Here is a 15,759-nt window from a genome sequence, read left to right as displayed (position 1 = left end):
TTGCAGGTGTGAAAGTTAAAAAAAAATTGGATTCGTAAACATACTAAGAAATTGTGGTGTGAGAAGCTGTTTACACCGTATTCCGCTATGAACCATTTGGGAATGAAGGTAACGTTTTGAACACGTCTGCTGCTCACAGGATTCAGATGAGTGATGATATGTCTTAAACGTGATATGTGTTGAACATGAAAGGTAAAAAGTGCATGCGTGATAAAATATCATCAATTAATACATTATAGAAAATTTATTTATGATTCCGGAGCTCAGTTCTTGCCTACCTATCAGCATTCTCCGAATCTGTTTTGCAGTTGATTCTGTTTCTAAGATGACGGGTTCATGGCTTGGTATGGCTCGCACAGTACAGCTGCACTTTAAACACTTCCAACATTTATAAATGGCGATTACAATGCTAGAATTTTTTAAAAGTAAAATTGTATAATCACATTGAAGATTCAAATCCTGAATACTGTATTATCAAGATAGGCTTCCGAATTATTATTATTTTTTTTTAAAGAAGCATTATTGCACTTTATTTTCTGCCCGCGTAAAATAAGATAATCTGGTCTGACTTGTAACTGACTCAAGATTTCTTTTAAATTATTGAACGATTTATTTTGAGTTCTTTTCTTAAAATAATTTAGTTAGTTGTGCTCTTGATCTCTCCATCCCCACACCCCATCCCACACCTTTCGCTAATTCGCCGTTTTTCTCTGCGAGTCAGTTTTGTGCGGGCGTTGGACCCAAAATTAAAATTTTCTAAGACTTTAGTTCTTTACACATCTTACAGACAGAAGGTTTGCGTTTGAATGATTTTAACTGCATTGCATCCACTTAGTAAAGTGCAGATGCGTCTAAAATCAACAGTCCTGTCCATTTCCTCGAGACTTGTACAACTCGTCAGATTGTCAAAAATGTTTATTCATAGATTGCACAAATTAAGATTTACCACAAGGTTACCACTTTAGTCAGGAATTTAAAACATGAAAGAAAACTAAAACGATTGTTTCCCTGTGTTTCCTTTCGTAGATACGAAGAAACATTAAATAAACGGAACGAAAAATGAGGGAAGAATGAATCAAAAGATGGAAAGGGAAAAAAAGGAATGAGGGATCGTGTCATGAAGGAAAGAAGAAAAGATCGAAAGAATGAAGAAAAGAATAAAGACAGGGCAGAACAATGAAACATTTAGAAAAAAAGATAAATGAGAAAAGCACATGACTAGAAAGAAAAGAATTAAGGAGAAAAGAGAAATAAATGAAAATAATGAAAGGGAGAGCTTCTATGTTTTCTCGGTGCAAAAAATGTTCTGTCTAGGACTCTAGGTGTTCCCTGCGTCAGATTTTGTCCTCCAGATCCACTTATGAAACTACTTCCCTTCGTTTCCTACCCCCCACCACCTGCCAGTTCAAATATTCTTGTGGGGTTTTTTTTTTCCACTCTGTCGAAGAAAAGTACGTATTTAAATTTATGAGACTATTTACAATAGTAAAATTAGCCATGGCGCATGTCGAAACAAAACTAGACGTGCGTGGTATCCCACAAATTTGGGACTTAATGTTTTGACCATGGCAATAATCCACTAGCGATTCAAGTCCGTGATTTAAGTTGTACGCAACGCGATTACGACAATCTTAGGTGTAAGGGAATGCGTGCGAGAGAGAGACCAGAGATATAGAACAAGGTGTACCTTTAGTTTATGTATGTGGGTGCGCATTACTTTCTCTGTGTGGGTGGGTGGTTGAGGGTGTGTGTGCAACGTGCGTTTATGTATATTTAAATAATAATGCAATATATATCTATGAATTTTGTCAATTATCCTAGAGGGTGAAGGAAGAAAGTGTCTTGAATCTTGGCAAGTCAGCATGAAAAGAGGAGAAGAGTGGGTGCCAGGTAGGAGGCGATACTTGCGCGGGTCATGGCAGCTACCCGTGCCATGAAAACGTCGCAAACCACCCCGGCCGCCGCGACACACCTATTGTTCAGGTACACCCGCACTCGCCCCGTTTGCTAGACGTGCTGGCTCGGTTTTTTCTCAGCCTGCAACGCAGTTGCTGAAGGGTAGACAGCCTCGACAGGGAGGAGCATGGCGTCGGCTTCTACGTTTTCCAAGTGCAAACTGCGCAGCACGCCAGCTTTTGTAGTCATTGTGCCAAGCTTTCAGGAGTAGGGCAGCCACAGAAGTAGAGCAGCAGAATGTGGAGCAAGTGCCTCCCTCCTCCTTTTAACTGTGTTAACGATTCCAGTTAATCACTTAATTAAGTTAAACATTAACTTCTTAGTTTAACCTTGCTGCCGTCGTCTCCTCCCTCTCGCTGTCTGGACCGTATTTCGACGTGTATTTATTTAGTCATCGAGATAACTGTCTGCTCCATTGTACACGTTTGTGCACTTGAGAGTTACCCACATCAACAGGAGATCATTTAATTTCCGGTTTGATAACCTTGTGTTGCAGCGAACTTCCTCCAGGTGACCCAGCTGTTGAAATGGCACCTGACTCCATAGAAGTCGGGAAGGGTAAAAGTCATGAGAAGACAGGCACCGCCCCGGGAAAAAAAGTTTGTAGAGCTTCCAATCACAATGAACAGAATGAAATTTAGGGACTCACTACAGGCTCAGAGACCTCATACAAACTAGACACCATTTTGTACCCTTTCGCCGTTCAACACTTGAAATTTGTCTCCTGAGTAAGGGTGGGATGCGAGAAAGTCTCATCAACTACATTTTATTAAGCGACCTGAACCAGTCAGGCATCGCTCACAAGATGGGACATCTTTGTGAACATGGAAGACAAAAGAAGAAAAAAAACAAAAACAAACAGAAAACACTGCCGAAGGATTAGAGTGTTGATTTCACTTTGGTGCCCATCGCCTACCCCTCATCTGTAAGTGCAAAATCTAGATGAGACCGAAGTTTACTCTTCCTTGTTTTGTGGGAAAGTTTTCAGAGTATTACATTGTAGACCGCAGCAACAGTGCCGTTAATAATTTCCTAGCGTCCAGCGAATCCTCCGTGAAACTTGATTATGTGCTAAAGCCACTTCCGGAGATACTTCAGACTACAGTGTTCTAATAACGATTCAGCTTTAGGGAAACATTTAACAGCAATTTTCCATTTAAGTGGAAAGACCGCTTTGTAATAGATAAAAAAATAAAATAAACGAAGATTCACTTCGCTTACGCTGATACTTAAGTGCCGAAGCCTCTACTGACAAACGAATCGGTTTAAATCACATCCTTCCCGCAAATCACTGCGGAAAAGAAACATTTGTGAAAATGGATTAAATGTGCTGAAGAATTGGATTCTGAAGAACTGGATTTATCCACGGAGTCAGACACCCAATTGTAGTCCAGCGAGATCAATTTACAAGCAAACTTAAAAAAAGGTTATTCATTTCACTTGGCATAGTACTTTAGTAATTGTAGTAAGGATTCGTAAAAAGAGTTGATCAAAATATTTAAGAAAGCCCAAGTTCTTTAGCAAAGTTTGCTGTGCAGCTTATAAAATATTTATATCACCTACCACATGAATCATGCTTTGGTAAATAGGACTCGATATAGTTTTTCTCTTCATTGTTACTAGACCTGGTTCTGAGATTTGTAGACCTGTGCAAAATACTTATAGAGCTTGAAAAACGATGGGGGCTGAATGAAAACATTTTCTTAGGTCACAAACACAAAACATAAATTTCAATGAAATATAAAAAATGTTACTGGCCACTTTGTTCGGAAAAACCAAGAAGGAACGGAGGTTGTCCTTATCTTCTTTGTTAAAGTAACCTTGAATCATCACGATTCATGGACGCCTTACTGCGCTTTGTGCGTTCATATTCCTTCACCTCCACATTTGACACTCTAGTAGGGGATCATGATATTTTTTGTGTTGGATCTTTGGCATCAAAGAATTATTAAGTACATATAAATATAAATCTATTGTCTATTTTTAACGGTGATCCATTTTCGCACAATTATATTTTCGGCTGAGTGATTTCTCTGTGAGATTCACCCCTTGCAAATGATATTCCGCCTCTCGCTCTTTTTTTTTTCTTTCTCCACAGCAGCAGCATTTAAGCTTAACACCTTATTTATCCTAGAGTGCAGTCAGTATCCTATGTGAGATATAGAATTTCTACTAAGTGATGCACTCACTGCAGCAAACCAAGGCGAAAGTCAAGGCTCCCGAAACAAGTACAAATCTGGACAATATACAATATACAATATACAACTCACGACATAGCCGTTGTTTCTTGTAAAGAAAAATATAAACACCTATTACATGCCCTAGTGCATGTGAGCCGACATAGTAACACGTTAGGCAAATTGTCGAATATTAGTGCGACCACAGGTACAGTTTGAAAGGTTCACGGTCGGGTCAGTCATATAGCCTCGGTTTGTTTTACAGGTTGACTAGTTCAAGTTGTTAGACCCTGTAGTGTAGGGCTTACTCCTCTCGCGGCATCTACAAAGTCACTGAAAGAGCGCAGATCTTTCTCTCCCCCTTCTTCCCGACTCCCACTCGATGGGTCGGAATCCGACTCAGATGCTCCTGACGACTGAAGGGCACGAGGGCGAGAACGCAAGTCAAGCGTAACGAGCCGTCACCGTGTTCCTTATCCTGTGTCGCGCTGTGTGTCGCACTGACACACGATAAGCCGCAATTAAACGTTGCAACAGTCGAGAGAATGAACTTAGCAGGTAAGAAAGAATTTCTAAAATTCTGATCCGCACTGGACTGATTGTGTGAGTTGGGGTGGTGGTGGTTGGGTGTGTCGTGGGGTATGGGGTGGAGTGAGAGGTGGCGCAAATGTAAATGGAGCAGCCTTCTGGAATTCGAAATGTCATATACATTGCTCTTAATTTCTAGTATGACAAATATGAAACCTGTCCACCTGCTCTGCTATGACTAACTAAATGAATTCTAAAAACAGACATTAGTATGGTTCTTCAGAAACACTCAATAAAGAGGCAGTTAACAAAGGTCAAAGGGAGCACGTTTCTATCTTTCCCGAGGGCGACAAATCACGTCAACAGTTTTAAAAGAGAATTGTCGTGGATGCATTATTTGTTCGAAAAAAGCTCCGTGGTCACCTTCACAGTGATTGCATGCGAAAACGCAATTTGTGCATAAAATGAGTTGGAATGCACAGATTCAAACAGGTGACCGCGATGAACCTACCATTAACAGGAACTTGACCGACTTGAACGACATTAGTTATTTGTGCATTACTAGACTAGAGGGAAGCTGAATGAAGGATGAAGCCGTATTTTCAGAAACACGAATAAAAATCGGCCACCGAGGTCTCAGATAACAGTTTCTTGCCTGGCAGTGGCTGTCGTTTCGGGGGAACACCTACAGGTAGCGACTGACCGGAGGTTTCACTGACAGAGTGGAAGGCACCGCAAAAAATAAAAATAAATAAATGGATGCAAGGAGCAGAAAACTCAAAGAAGAAACATTACACCACCCTGCTTGTGGCTTCTCTAATAATGGTACAGCTACTGTCGTCAGTGTTCAACTCCCTCCCCGACAAAGTCCAACACCACAGGATGATTCATTTTCATTTTCAGCAAATTTCCAGTGAGTCACCATCTCAAATTGTTTCACGATATTAAATTATTTTTTCTGCTCTATCTCTGTCTCGTTCCTTCTTTCTAATAAATCTTCGTAAATCGGACTGAGAGCTTCACGATAAACAGAGAAACTTTTTTTTAAACAAAGAAAAACAAAACAAAATTCTGTGGATTATGTGTATCATTCTGAATGCTGCAGAGAGCACAGGAAGACACCAGGGTGCAGACAAACCACATCAAACTTCATCAAACATGCAGAGAAGCAGGCCGAAGTTGTGTGAAAGCAAATAACTCAGTTACCGGCAGCTAATGGCGGGACCAGACTGCTATGTTTTTACATCAATCACTCTTGTTTACTTGATGTGAGCAAAAAGAAGGAAATAATAAAAGAAGGAATGGACGGATAGACTGAAAAGAAAACAATCGCTAATCAAATCCATAAATTAAGAGAAATCTGCAGAAGATGAAAGTGGCTTAATATCATTAGGTAAAATAATGAACTAAAAATTGGCAGCACCACCCTCCTCCTCCCGCCGTAAACAAACAAGACTAAAGAAAAATGAAAATTTACAGAACATGAAACAGACAAGATAAAAATAATATACTAATCTAGAAATTACATAAAACTGAAGAAGAGTGATTATATAACTATAATCTAATAATCATGGATATTTTTTTGCAAACGTGCAAATAATTTGAAATTTTATGTGACTAGACTACTGTCCTGAGTTTATCGTTAGTCTGTTAGTGTGGAAAGATGTTGATCACCCTCACCGTGAACCTTCCTTTATTACACAATTCATCACACAAACTGTTAATTCGGACCAACGAGTGTTTGCCAGTTACAGTAGAACATCATTCAGGATGCTTGGGGTTCGAGAATACAACTAGGCGACAATGGAAGAGGTTTTGACTCAGTAATTTAACTTAAAGCATAAATTCCTTAAAGGGGCAATGTACACCTTTGATTTGAACTGAACTGTTTATTTTGCTTTAGTGTGTCCCTCAATTAAAAGGGATTTTAACAAGAAAACGCTTAAGCCTTGTAATTTGTCTGAAAGAAGGAAGCTGTTTTCATTATTTCATGTCTGCATTCATCTCCAGTTTAAAGACAATAAATTTCGTTTCTTTGTTTTCTAATCTTATAAAATTTACTTGAACTTTGAGTAAAGTTTAAAAAAGTACTATTTTTTTTTTAAAGCCAACATGGCGCATGGTGCTAAGCTCCAAGTTTTCGCGGGACGACCCAGGCTACTAATAATTCAGTAACAGTCTAGTATGTTCTGACATAATCTGGTTGAAGAAGTGATCAATATACTGAAATACTGACATAAGAAAAAATCCCAGGAAATGCAATCTACTAAGGGTTACTTTTCAGCTGTAGCAGCTAAGTGGGAAATGTTAAAGTACTTCAATAAACAAACATCAACTTAAACAAACAAACATCAACTTAAACATCAACTTATGCAAACAAAGATCAACACAAACATCAACTTAAACAAACAAACATCATTCATGCACGAAGACTGAGCAAAGCAACTTGGGTCTCATCTCAGAAACTAAAGTAGTGTAAACGCGAGCAGACATTTCTTCAAGCCAAAGGCACTTACAGTTTCTCAGACGGGTAGGGGGCAGACCAGGCAGCTTCTCTCCCTCTCCTCCAACTCCGACTACCGGGTGCAGCCCCAACTTCAACTGACTTGACTGCGCAAGACTGCGCCGAGGGTTGAGTCGCAGAATTATGATTGAAGTTTGGGACGAGCGTTGTCGGACTGCTTGCAAAGGTCAAAGGGCACGTGGAATCAACCTCTCAGTCCACGTGTCGAGCTTCCACCGCGAAGAGCAACATGCAGCGAACCCTTTACCTCATCGTAGTCGAGGGCAAACTTTGTCATTGACAGCCAAGGGAAACAGGTGTGGGTGGGGTGGGTAGGTTGTGGGTGGGGGGGAGGTAGAACAAGTCGGTAGGAAAGGGAGATAACGAAACTTTTGCTAATTCTGGCGACTCTAAATCTTAAATTGTATCTCAGATCCTTGGCAGAGGATGGTTCTCCTTTGAAGGTACCTGGTCAAATGTCCTCCTTGTGATACATTCGGGCAACGGGGTTCTGTAATTCGGGGTATGTACACGTCAGAACGTTGCTGTCCGATCCACCAATCCTAGTATTGAGGGCTGATTTAATCATCCCTCCACCCCCTCGCCATCTTTCCACCCCCACCCGTTACCTCTGCAACTCCTATCGTTGACTCTCGCTTCTTTCTGTAAATCATTAGCCTTTCTATACGCCTGGCACGCGCCGCCCACGGGCTTTCCACCCGCTGACAGAAAGCTGATCCCCTTGCTTTTGTACAAAGACGACGACGTAGTTAAGGGGTAGCATCTAATACCCGGGATATTACTTTCCTTCGCAACGTGAGTATTCCTAATATCGCAGAGGTGCCTACCCACCCACCCAGCTCTACAAGCGCCTACCCACACCCTCTTCAAGCGCAGAAAGATGTCCGAGTGTTGCGTTGGTGTGGGTGTATAAGTATGTGTGCTCGTGTATATGCTACTCTCTCCAGCTTTCTCTTGCTGAATATGTGCGCGTGAACTCGTACTTATAGGTATTAAAAAACGATAACTTTGAAATCGGGTTTCTTTCGAGTAAAATACATAAATGAAAAAAAAAAAATCACAAAATAGGGACAGCTGTAGAGTTTGTGAACCAGAAGTTAACTGTCCGCTTGTTGAAATGAATGTTATGTATTGTTTAAAAAAAAGTTAACAGTTGATATTTACTGAGCCTACACCTCTAGTTCTGTTCTCCCTCTTCCCGACACCAAGAACACCCACAAATACAATCTTCTAGCTAAAATTCCGTGCTGAGGTCGACTTAATTCCATTTACAATTCTTCTCGTCTCGGCAACAAGATCACCTTTTATGTCAGGCCTGTAGGTAAGAAAACGTGCACGTGCCGAGTGCAAACACCTGATCGTGTTCTCTTCTCTCATTTCCGCTTGACTGACTATCAACCACCTGGAAAAACCACTAACCTAGAGTCCTAGAGGCAGGTAGACGTCGTAGGGATAACATAAGCTGTCTATAGTCTACACCAGCAACAGCTATGGCTGTTTCTAGCAACAGCTCGAGAAGCTCAAAAACCCTTTGGTGTCGCCCGAGGGTTTTGTTCATTCTAATTTCTTGTTGTGACATGAACTTACTTAGCCTTTAATCATTAGTCAATATTTTAATTTGTGCTGTAATTATACCAAATAATTTTTTCTAGATAAATATTTCCTCTGAAGAAGGCAAAGTCTGAAAACAAATAATTTTGAAGGTTGGCATGCTCGAGGCAGGCGGACCCAGTTTTAGCTTCTTTTGATTTCCTTTTATTTACTTTATTTCCATCAAAAAGAAGCGGTGCTTACTGATAGACTAAAAATTATTGTGTATACGTTGTGTATATCTGTAGCTGTGGTTATATCTTGTCTTGACAGTAACATGCTAGAAGTAAGGATACATGCTGACAATATATACACATAAATATGATATTTAAATACTTAGCTACAAAGACATCGAGGTGATTATTTTAAAACCAAGCGAAATGTGTTGCATGGGATGCTCTTAATTATCAGTCATCTCCGTCACACGTGACACTAAGACTTGAAGATCCTCACAGGGTCACAATGGCTTTATCTTAGCTAAGTGCTAAGCTCTGACTACAGAGGGAGGCATGGCGAGTTACTTGTTGACTCCATGTGTAGGTAGGTCTGGGGACATAATGGCTCCCACCTTGCTTTCCCTCCTCCCACTAATTCCTTAGAGTGCTCAGTTACCTTTGCACTTTACTTACACTGGTTCGGGTGACCAGAGAAGTTTAGGAGACATGGAACATGCCGGGAAGGAAAGGTGTGTTATTCAGCACAATGTGGGAAACCACAAATCTTACGCGCGCGCTCACACACACACATCAATAAAGCTGCTTTGTTGTCACATGAATGAATGACTATTAAACAAACAGACAAACTTTGGAAAAGACAAAAGGACAAATCAGCTTTAAAATGCGGTGTTTTAGTGAGATGCAAAGGAACAGTTTGAGGAGTGGTTTTATTGAGATGAGTATCACGTGATGTGGGCTTGTTATTATATTGAGAACAGTAACAGCAGAGACTCGAAGTACTACAATGCAAACTTGTAAACAACTTACTCCAGAAGTCTGATTTTTAACTCAGCCAGGATTGATTGCATGGTTGGTTGGTCAGTTACTATGGATATACAACAGACTAACATTTGACAGATGTCAGATGCCGTGTGGGAAGTTGAACAATTAAAGCACGATGCATGTACTTGTCTCTGAAGCATTTGTTTTTCTCGCTGATGGGTGTGTGGCTGCATGTGTTTACCTCTCATGAACCACCGTTAAATACAGTAAGTATTTGGGTAGCGCCTGTACAGTTTTTTTCATTAAAACTTAAATTTTTTTGTCATGTTGAAGTGATGTGTTTGCAGGCGCCAAACTAGCAACAGCCAATCGAATGTCCACTCAGTTAATTATTCTATAATTACAGGAAATTTAAGGTAGATGGGGATGGGGCTAAGCCCACAATTCTTTGTTGTTCTTTATGATTGTGGTGTAGTACCTGTGCCATTTCGTCACATTGTTTGTGTGTATGGTTTTAATTTTATAATTTAACAAAATTCAAGATTCTTTATACTGTCACGTAAGGGGTATTGAGATATTAAAAATATATCCATATATGTTCACACACATTCTTAGCTTTATCAATAGTATCTATTATTCACATACACATTCACCATGGCAGCTAATTAAAAAAACCAGCAGCAACAGCAGAAAATAAAAATGGAAACAAACTAATTCTTTCCATCATCCACTCATTCTTTCCTTCTTCCAGCCTCCTCGTGTATACCTGCGTATGTGGTCAAGTAAAGTGTATGAACACATGTAAACAAAGGATAAACAAGCTTTTATTCCCTTTTTCTCCCTGTCCTTCACATACATTCTGTGTTCTTTATTATTTCTTTACCACCAAGGAGTACTGTACATATTAACACACTTCCATCCATCCCAGTATACAATATCTCACACCAGCCCACCCACCTACACATAGACATGTTATCAATTCATCTAGTTCACCATCCTGAGTAAAATCTTCAAGTACCGAGCAAATCTGTTGAGGGTCTTTTTATTTCTTGAATTTTAAATCCTACAAAATCACAAATATATTTTATACACTTACTTTGAACACTTTCTTCAACTTTGTTTCCATCGGCTCTTCTATCCTCAATCAACCTCAGTCGCACTGTGTTGAGGGTGGTTGAGTCGGCGGGTGGGTTTGGGGTGGGTGTATTCCGAAATTCGAACTGAAAGCCTTCTCGTGAACCCGTGACCCTTGCCGAAGCGTTACCGGTGTGAAGTGCAGTCACTTGTTTCGGGGCGATTGTCTTTTGGAGGATGAACGAGCGACAGGTCGGTGTCGGGTATCTCTTTAGAGTCGGCCTGGCACTTGCGATCCGCCAGGGTGAGGAGCTAAGTGGCGGCCAGTGGGGTATCGCCTTGGTCAGTCCATCCTACAGACCGTCTTACCTGCGTCAACCGCTCATCGCACCCGTTGGCAGGTAGGATTCCTGAACGAAGGTGACCGCCCGCCACGCGTCCTGCCAGTGAGACAAATATTAAGTCGAGCAAGAAAAGCAGTGTGAGTGGTGTTAATAGTTAGGGTCCTCTTCCAGTTTGGTATAATGACTGCCATTGTGTTTGTGTGTCGAGTGGATGCTTTCGAGCATGTGTGAGTCCAAGTATAACAAAAAATGTAAACTTTGGTGCGAATGAACCAACGCATTTAACCAGTAGGAGTATTTTATTACTATACTTTCCATTTCCTAAACAGTAGCTACAACTGTCGTATAAATAACCGGAAAAAATATTTAATTAATGTACACATATATAAACAAATGGATGAGCGGATAAATAAAGCTAATATCATGCTCAAAAGTAGTTTCCACCTCTGCCATGTAGTTGGCGTTGCCTCCCTACTGGCGGCTGTTGCTCCCAGTGTTGTGAATCTTTGCCCGACAGTTCAAACAGTTTAGGGAGACCGATGGCCGACATCCGACACTGGGAGGGCGTTGCTCGCCCCCGTGTCTTGGCCTCTGACCTTGCTGTCCACTCAGTCGTGTCACCGCGGCTGTTCACCCGAGGTCACGTGTCCACACCTCGCTCACCCGACCACAAAAGAAGGATTTCGGTTCTTGTGGTGTTTGCTTACAGAGAGTGAAAAAAGTGTGTGGAAGAGAGGGTATTCAGTAAGGCACGTTTTTCAGAGTTCTTGTGGCCTTGGAAAACTAACAAAAAAAAAAAAAAATTAAGTTTCTTACTTTTGGAAATACTCCTTTTTTTTATCTACTGTTTCTCGAATGTTCAAGAATATGAAGCTAGCACCATTGTCAACCTGTGTCTTCCGTCTTCTTCAAACGTCTCAGCACATCCTTCAGAAATGTTCCTTACTGAAGGCAGAGAGGCAACATGGCCTGGCACTCTCAAGAAAGGTCTGTGGGAGCAAACAGAGACCAGACATTATATACATCGCTCGACATGAAGTCTGAGGGACAGAATAAGCTAATGAGCGGTGAGTAAGTGGAAGAAGAAGCAGACCTGATTATTGCTGCTCCTTCTTATGTTGATAACAACGATATCGGCCACAAAATTCATCATGGTCATCACCACCACTACCACCACTTGTAAACTATTTTTAAGCTGCGAACAAACAATTTTCTTAAAGCAGGAAACTACATAACCTTACAATAACCTTAATTACACATTTCAGTGGCAACTTAATTTCTTGTTGAGATTTTTGGAGGAAAGAAAACTGCCAAAGATGTTCTTCGAATTTACCTTTACAATCAGGTGATGGTAAACAGGTTGTTGTTAAAATTAACTAGCCAGAAGATTTCGGTAAGAGTCTAAGTCATCGACCGTTTGTGACTTTACACCGGTAATGTGATCGTTGTCGGTTGTTATTTCTTCTTTCTTTAACTTTCTTGCCCTCCCGTCACCCACCCCAGCTCCAAATTTATTGCTTGTCATAAATTTGCCAGCAAACGCTCATGTTAAATTTTATTAACGATGATGATGATGCATTAAAAACTTTCCTGCTGTGAGACCAGTTAATGGCGACGATTAAGAGTATCTTGAACGCTTGACTTTCAAAAAGGTTTAAAGAAATGTAATCCATTGCTTCACTGATGTCCACACCGGCCATCCGTGGTTGAAACATTTATGATCACACAATGGCAGTTACTTGAGACTCGTCATTTGTAGCAACAGGACATCAACACAGAACATAAAAGTAGAACATGGAGTAGAAATATAGAGCATAAACAGAGAATATACATATTGAAGATAAACACACACGTAAGACAGAAACATATAACATATAAATGTAGAAGAATAAAGCGACATATGAAATGAATATATATATATATAGAGAGAGATTCTACATAAATAATACTGTTACTGTACAAACAGGTTTTAGTTGAGTTGTGTGTGTGTGTGTTGTTGTTGTTTTTTTTTTTTCTCTACAAACCATTTTTAGAGTCCTGAATCACACAGGCATCATCCGTTATTCTTTTAGCGCAGACCATTTCTAATCCTGAATCAGATCCAAAAAGAAAAAAAATTAAACTAAAATATTCGGTCTTTCTTACATAATGGATTTTAAAAACTGACATGAAGCCTTCCCTGAGAGTTCAAGCATATAAAATGTGTCTCTCCGCTTTGGTCCTGTTTTGTATTAAAAAACAGTTTCGCTCTGATCAGTACTTTTCTTTCTATTCTTTCGTTTACTCCATGGTCCTGAAGGATAATAGAACATAGAAATTCAAATTTGAAAGCAGTATTGTTTACAAAGACAAAGCAATAAAAAACTATATCAGTATCAAAGGGGAAAAAATCGTAAAGCCCACAACTGTTAGAGTTAAAACTGCTATGACTGGTGCATTAATGATGATTTTTACGACTATTAGTGCTGAAAACTGTCATTAATAATGTAAAATTGTTATTTGGCATTCATCGAGGTATTTACACAAAGAATATACCTTACGAAAGGTGGTATTAAACTTGAAATATTGTACAGAACTATTTTGTGCAACATGACAGTTAGGAGAACCATTTCAGTTTGAGAATTAGAAATGAGTATGAATTACCTTCCACATTCACAAGCAAATTTACCAAAGAATTTCAGCGGTACTCTGACAGACTTCGAACGAACTGACAGAACCTTCCGTAGCTTCCTAAAATTGATAAAATCAGACAAATGAAATTTAAAATTATTTATGCGTAATCTAGCTTAGGAATAAATTTAAGCTAATCCAAAAAGATCAATGGATTTGAGAAAATAATTACAAGGATAATAAAGACACTTCTATGCGATCGTTCGTGTTTTGTAATACCTGCCCACAGGTCGCCGCGCAGGATTTTCCTGGCTTCCAACTCACGGGTACCACTCATCTGAATCCACCCCAAAAAGCTGCACTGTCTGTACAACAGCTTCCAAGTTGCCAGGCACTAAGTGACAAAACTTTTACAAGAAGGTGATAGAATGTGACTTTATTGTTGAGTAGGCTAATCATTTCACCAGGATTTCAAGTATGTTTGTTTTAATCCACGTGTGTCTGCTATAATTTTACTATCCTCTAGTCCAGTGATGCCCAACCTTTTTCGGCCTGCGGGCCATATCCATTTGGGACAGCCGTGTCGCGGGCCACTTCACCGCAAAAATACAAAAAAGAAAAAAAAAATAGAGCAGATACCATTTTTATTAGAAACAAGTTGTACTTACCATTAATTATGTAGTAATTAGTGGGATATTTGAAGTTGTTTTCCCGAAACCAACTTCTGAATGTCCGGCCTCATCGTAGAGACACCAAGTCGGAGAACTAAATCGAAATGTTCGTCCATCGAAAAAAAGATTGAGAGATGCCCCTACGTGGGGATAAATACTTCTTCTTCCCTTTTTTCGTTTTTTTTTTTTTTTTATTACTAACATGCCGATTTCCTGCACTGTGGGCAAAAGTTTCGCGGGCCGGATGGGACCGCGTCTCGGGCCGGATATGGCCCGCGGGCCGTAGGTTGGGCATCCCTGCTCTAGTCGAATTCTATTTCTATCAATGTAAAATTGTGGCAGACATGATGGCAGCGAGACACGCTGACAAAACAAAAGGAAGCCAAGGAAAGGTCTTTGATGTTAGAGTGGTGGACATTGATACTAATTAAGTGCTCACCAAGCACTAGATGGAATATTTTATGTATATGTTGACCTGTTTACTAAATCTCAAGTAATGAATGATCTGACTGATCATCTGAATGGTGTTTGGATGTGTGAAGACAGGAACAGAAGACCAGTCCCCCTTCCACTCTACGAATTCCAAATAATTTGATTCTTGTTGTCGTGTTCAAACCTTTGTTTCTTACCTGGATTGAGATTTCAGCATATTTTGTATTATTGTGTAGTGTAGCTATAGTTGCTGCGTCAACATAACTAGTTCTCAGTTATATCTCCCTCCCTCTGTATGTGAGTGTGTTTTTTTCTCTTTACATGTCTCTTATTCCTTTCCTTGAACACGCGTCACGTGCAGACGGAAAGAACATGTCTAGCCCCCACCAAACTAACGGGTCTAGCCGGATTTAAGTTTGCAAGCAGCACAGAAATTTATCCTAACCCTGATGTATTTTGGGAACATGGAAGTCTTAAATCTCGACTTTCTTATTTTTCCCCGGAATATAATCCAAACCTTCACTGCACACGAGGCCAGACCCTTTGCTATAAAACATCTCTGTCACACGTCTCGATCCGCCGTTGGGATAATTTTCAGGCAAGTAAATCTACAACTGTATATACTCGAGTATTTTAAAGACAGAACTTTGTTTGACATAGAACATCGTCTGTTGGTTGTGTGCCGTGATGGTTGATCCAGGTCCTACAATTACCAGGTGTAAAAGGCAGTCACACGTCCAACCAGCATCCACTGGTTGGCTGAAATCGATCACGTGAACACAGAAGCAACACCAAAACGAGAACTATACAAAAAAAAAAAAAAAAAAAAAATGGGAAAGTGAAGAAAAGAAAGAAAAAAGAAAAGAAATGGACAGGTCACAGACTGGACGAGCTGTGTCCAAGATCGTGAGCTGG

At 40.2% G+C, this 15,759-nt stretch overlaps 1 protein-coding gene and 1 long non-coding RNA gene across 4 annotated transcripts in view; one reads left to right on the top strand and one right to left on the bottom strand.

Annotated features, from left to right (window-relative positions):
* LOC112556616 (max-like protein X) overlaps window positions 1-14,064 on the bottom strand; it is a 33,954-nt gene extending 19,890 nt beyond the window's left edge. Inside the window, exons 1-5 of one of the 2 annotated variants that reach the window (XM_025225778.1) lie at window positions 14,021-14,064; window positions 13,775-13,861; window positions 13,156-13,221; window positions 11,576-12,120; window positions 10,810-11,227 (exon numbers count right to left, since the gene is read on the bottom strand). In XM_025225778.1, the coding sequence (XP_025081563.1) occupies window positions 10,810-10,839 (30 nt within the window). In that variant the 5' untranslated portion in view covers window positions 10,840-11,227; window positions 11,576-12,120; window positions 13,156-13,221; window positions 13,775-13,861; window positions 14,021-14,064. Of the gene's footprint in view, window positions 1-7,177; window positions 7,611-10,809; window positions 11,228-11,575; window positions 12,121-13,155; window positions 13,222-13,774; window positions 13,862-14,020 lie in introns of those variants that run through there. The other variant, XM_025225779.1, reaches the window with a different exon arrangement.
* On the top strand, window positions 15-5,758 carry LOC112556617. Of its 2 annotated transcripts, none has more exons than XR_003097789.1 (3): window positions 15-192; window positions 1,822-1,983; window positions 4,399-5,758. It is a non-coding gene; the product is annotated as an uncharacterized LOC112556617 (long non-coding RNA). The 2 variants fall into 2 exon arrangements; XR_003097790.1 differs by lacking the exon at window positions 4,399-5,758 and adding an exon at window positions 2,453-2,536.
* Window positions 14,065-15,759: the final 1,695 nt, after the last annotated feature.

The sequence above is a fragment of the Pomacea canaliculata genome, linkage group LG2 (assembly GCF_003073045.1).
Source record: "Pomacea canaliculata isolate SZHN2017 linkage group LG2, ASM307304v1, whole genome shotgun sequence".
Taxonomy (NCBI): domain Eukaryota; kingdom Metazoa; phylum Mollusca; class Gastropoda; order Architaenioglossa; family Ampullariidae; genus Pomacea; species Pomacea canaliculata.
This window is presented reverse-complemented; position numbering and strand designations above follow the sequence as displayed.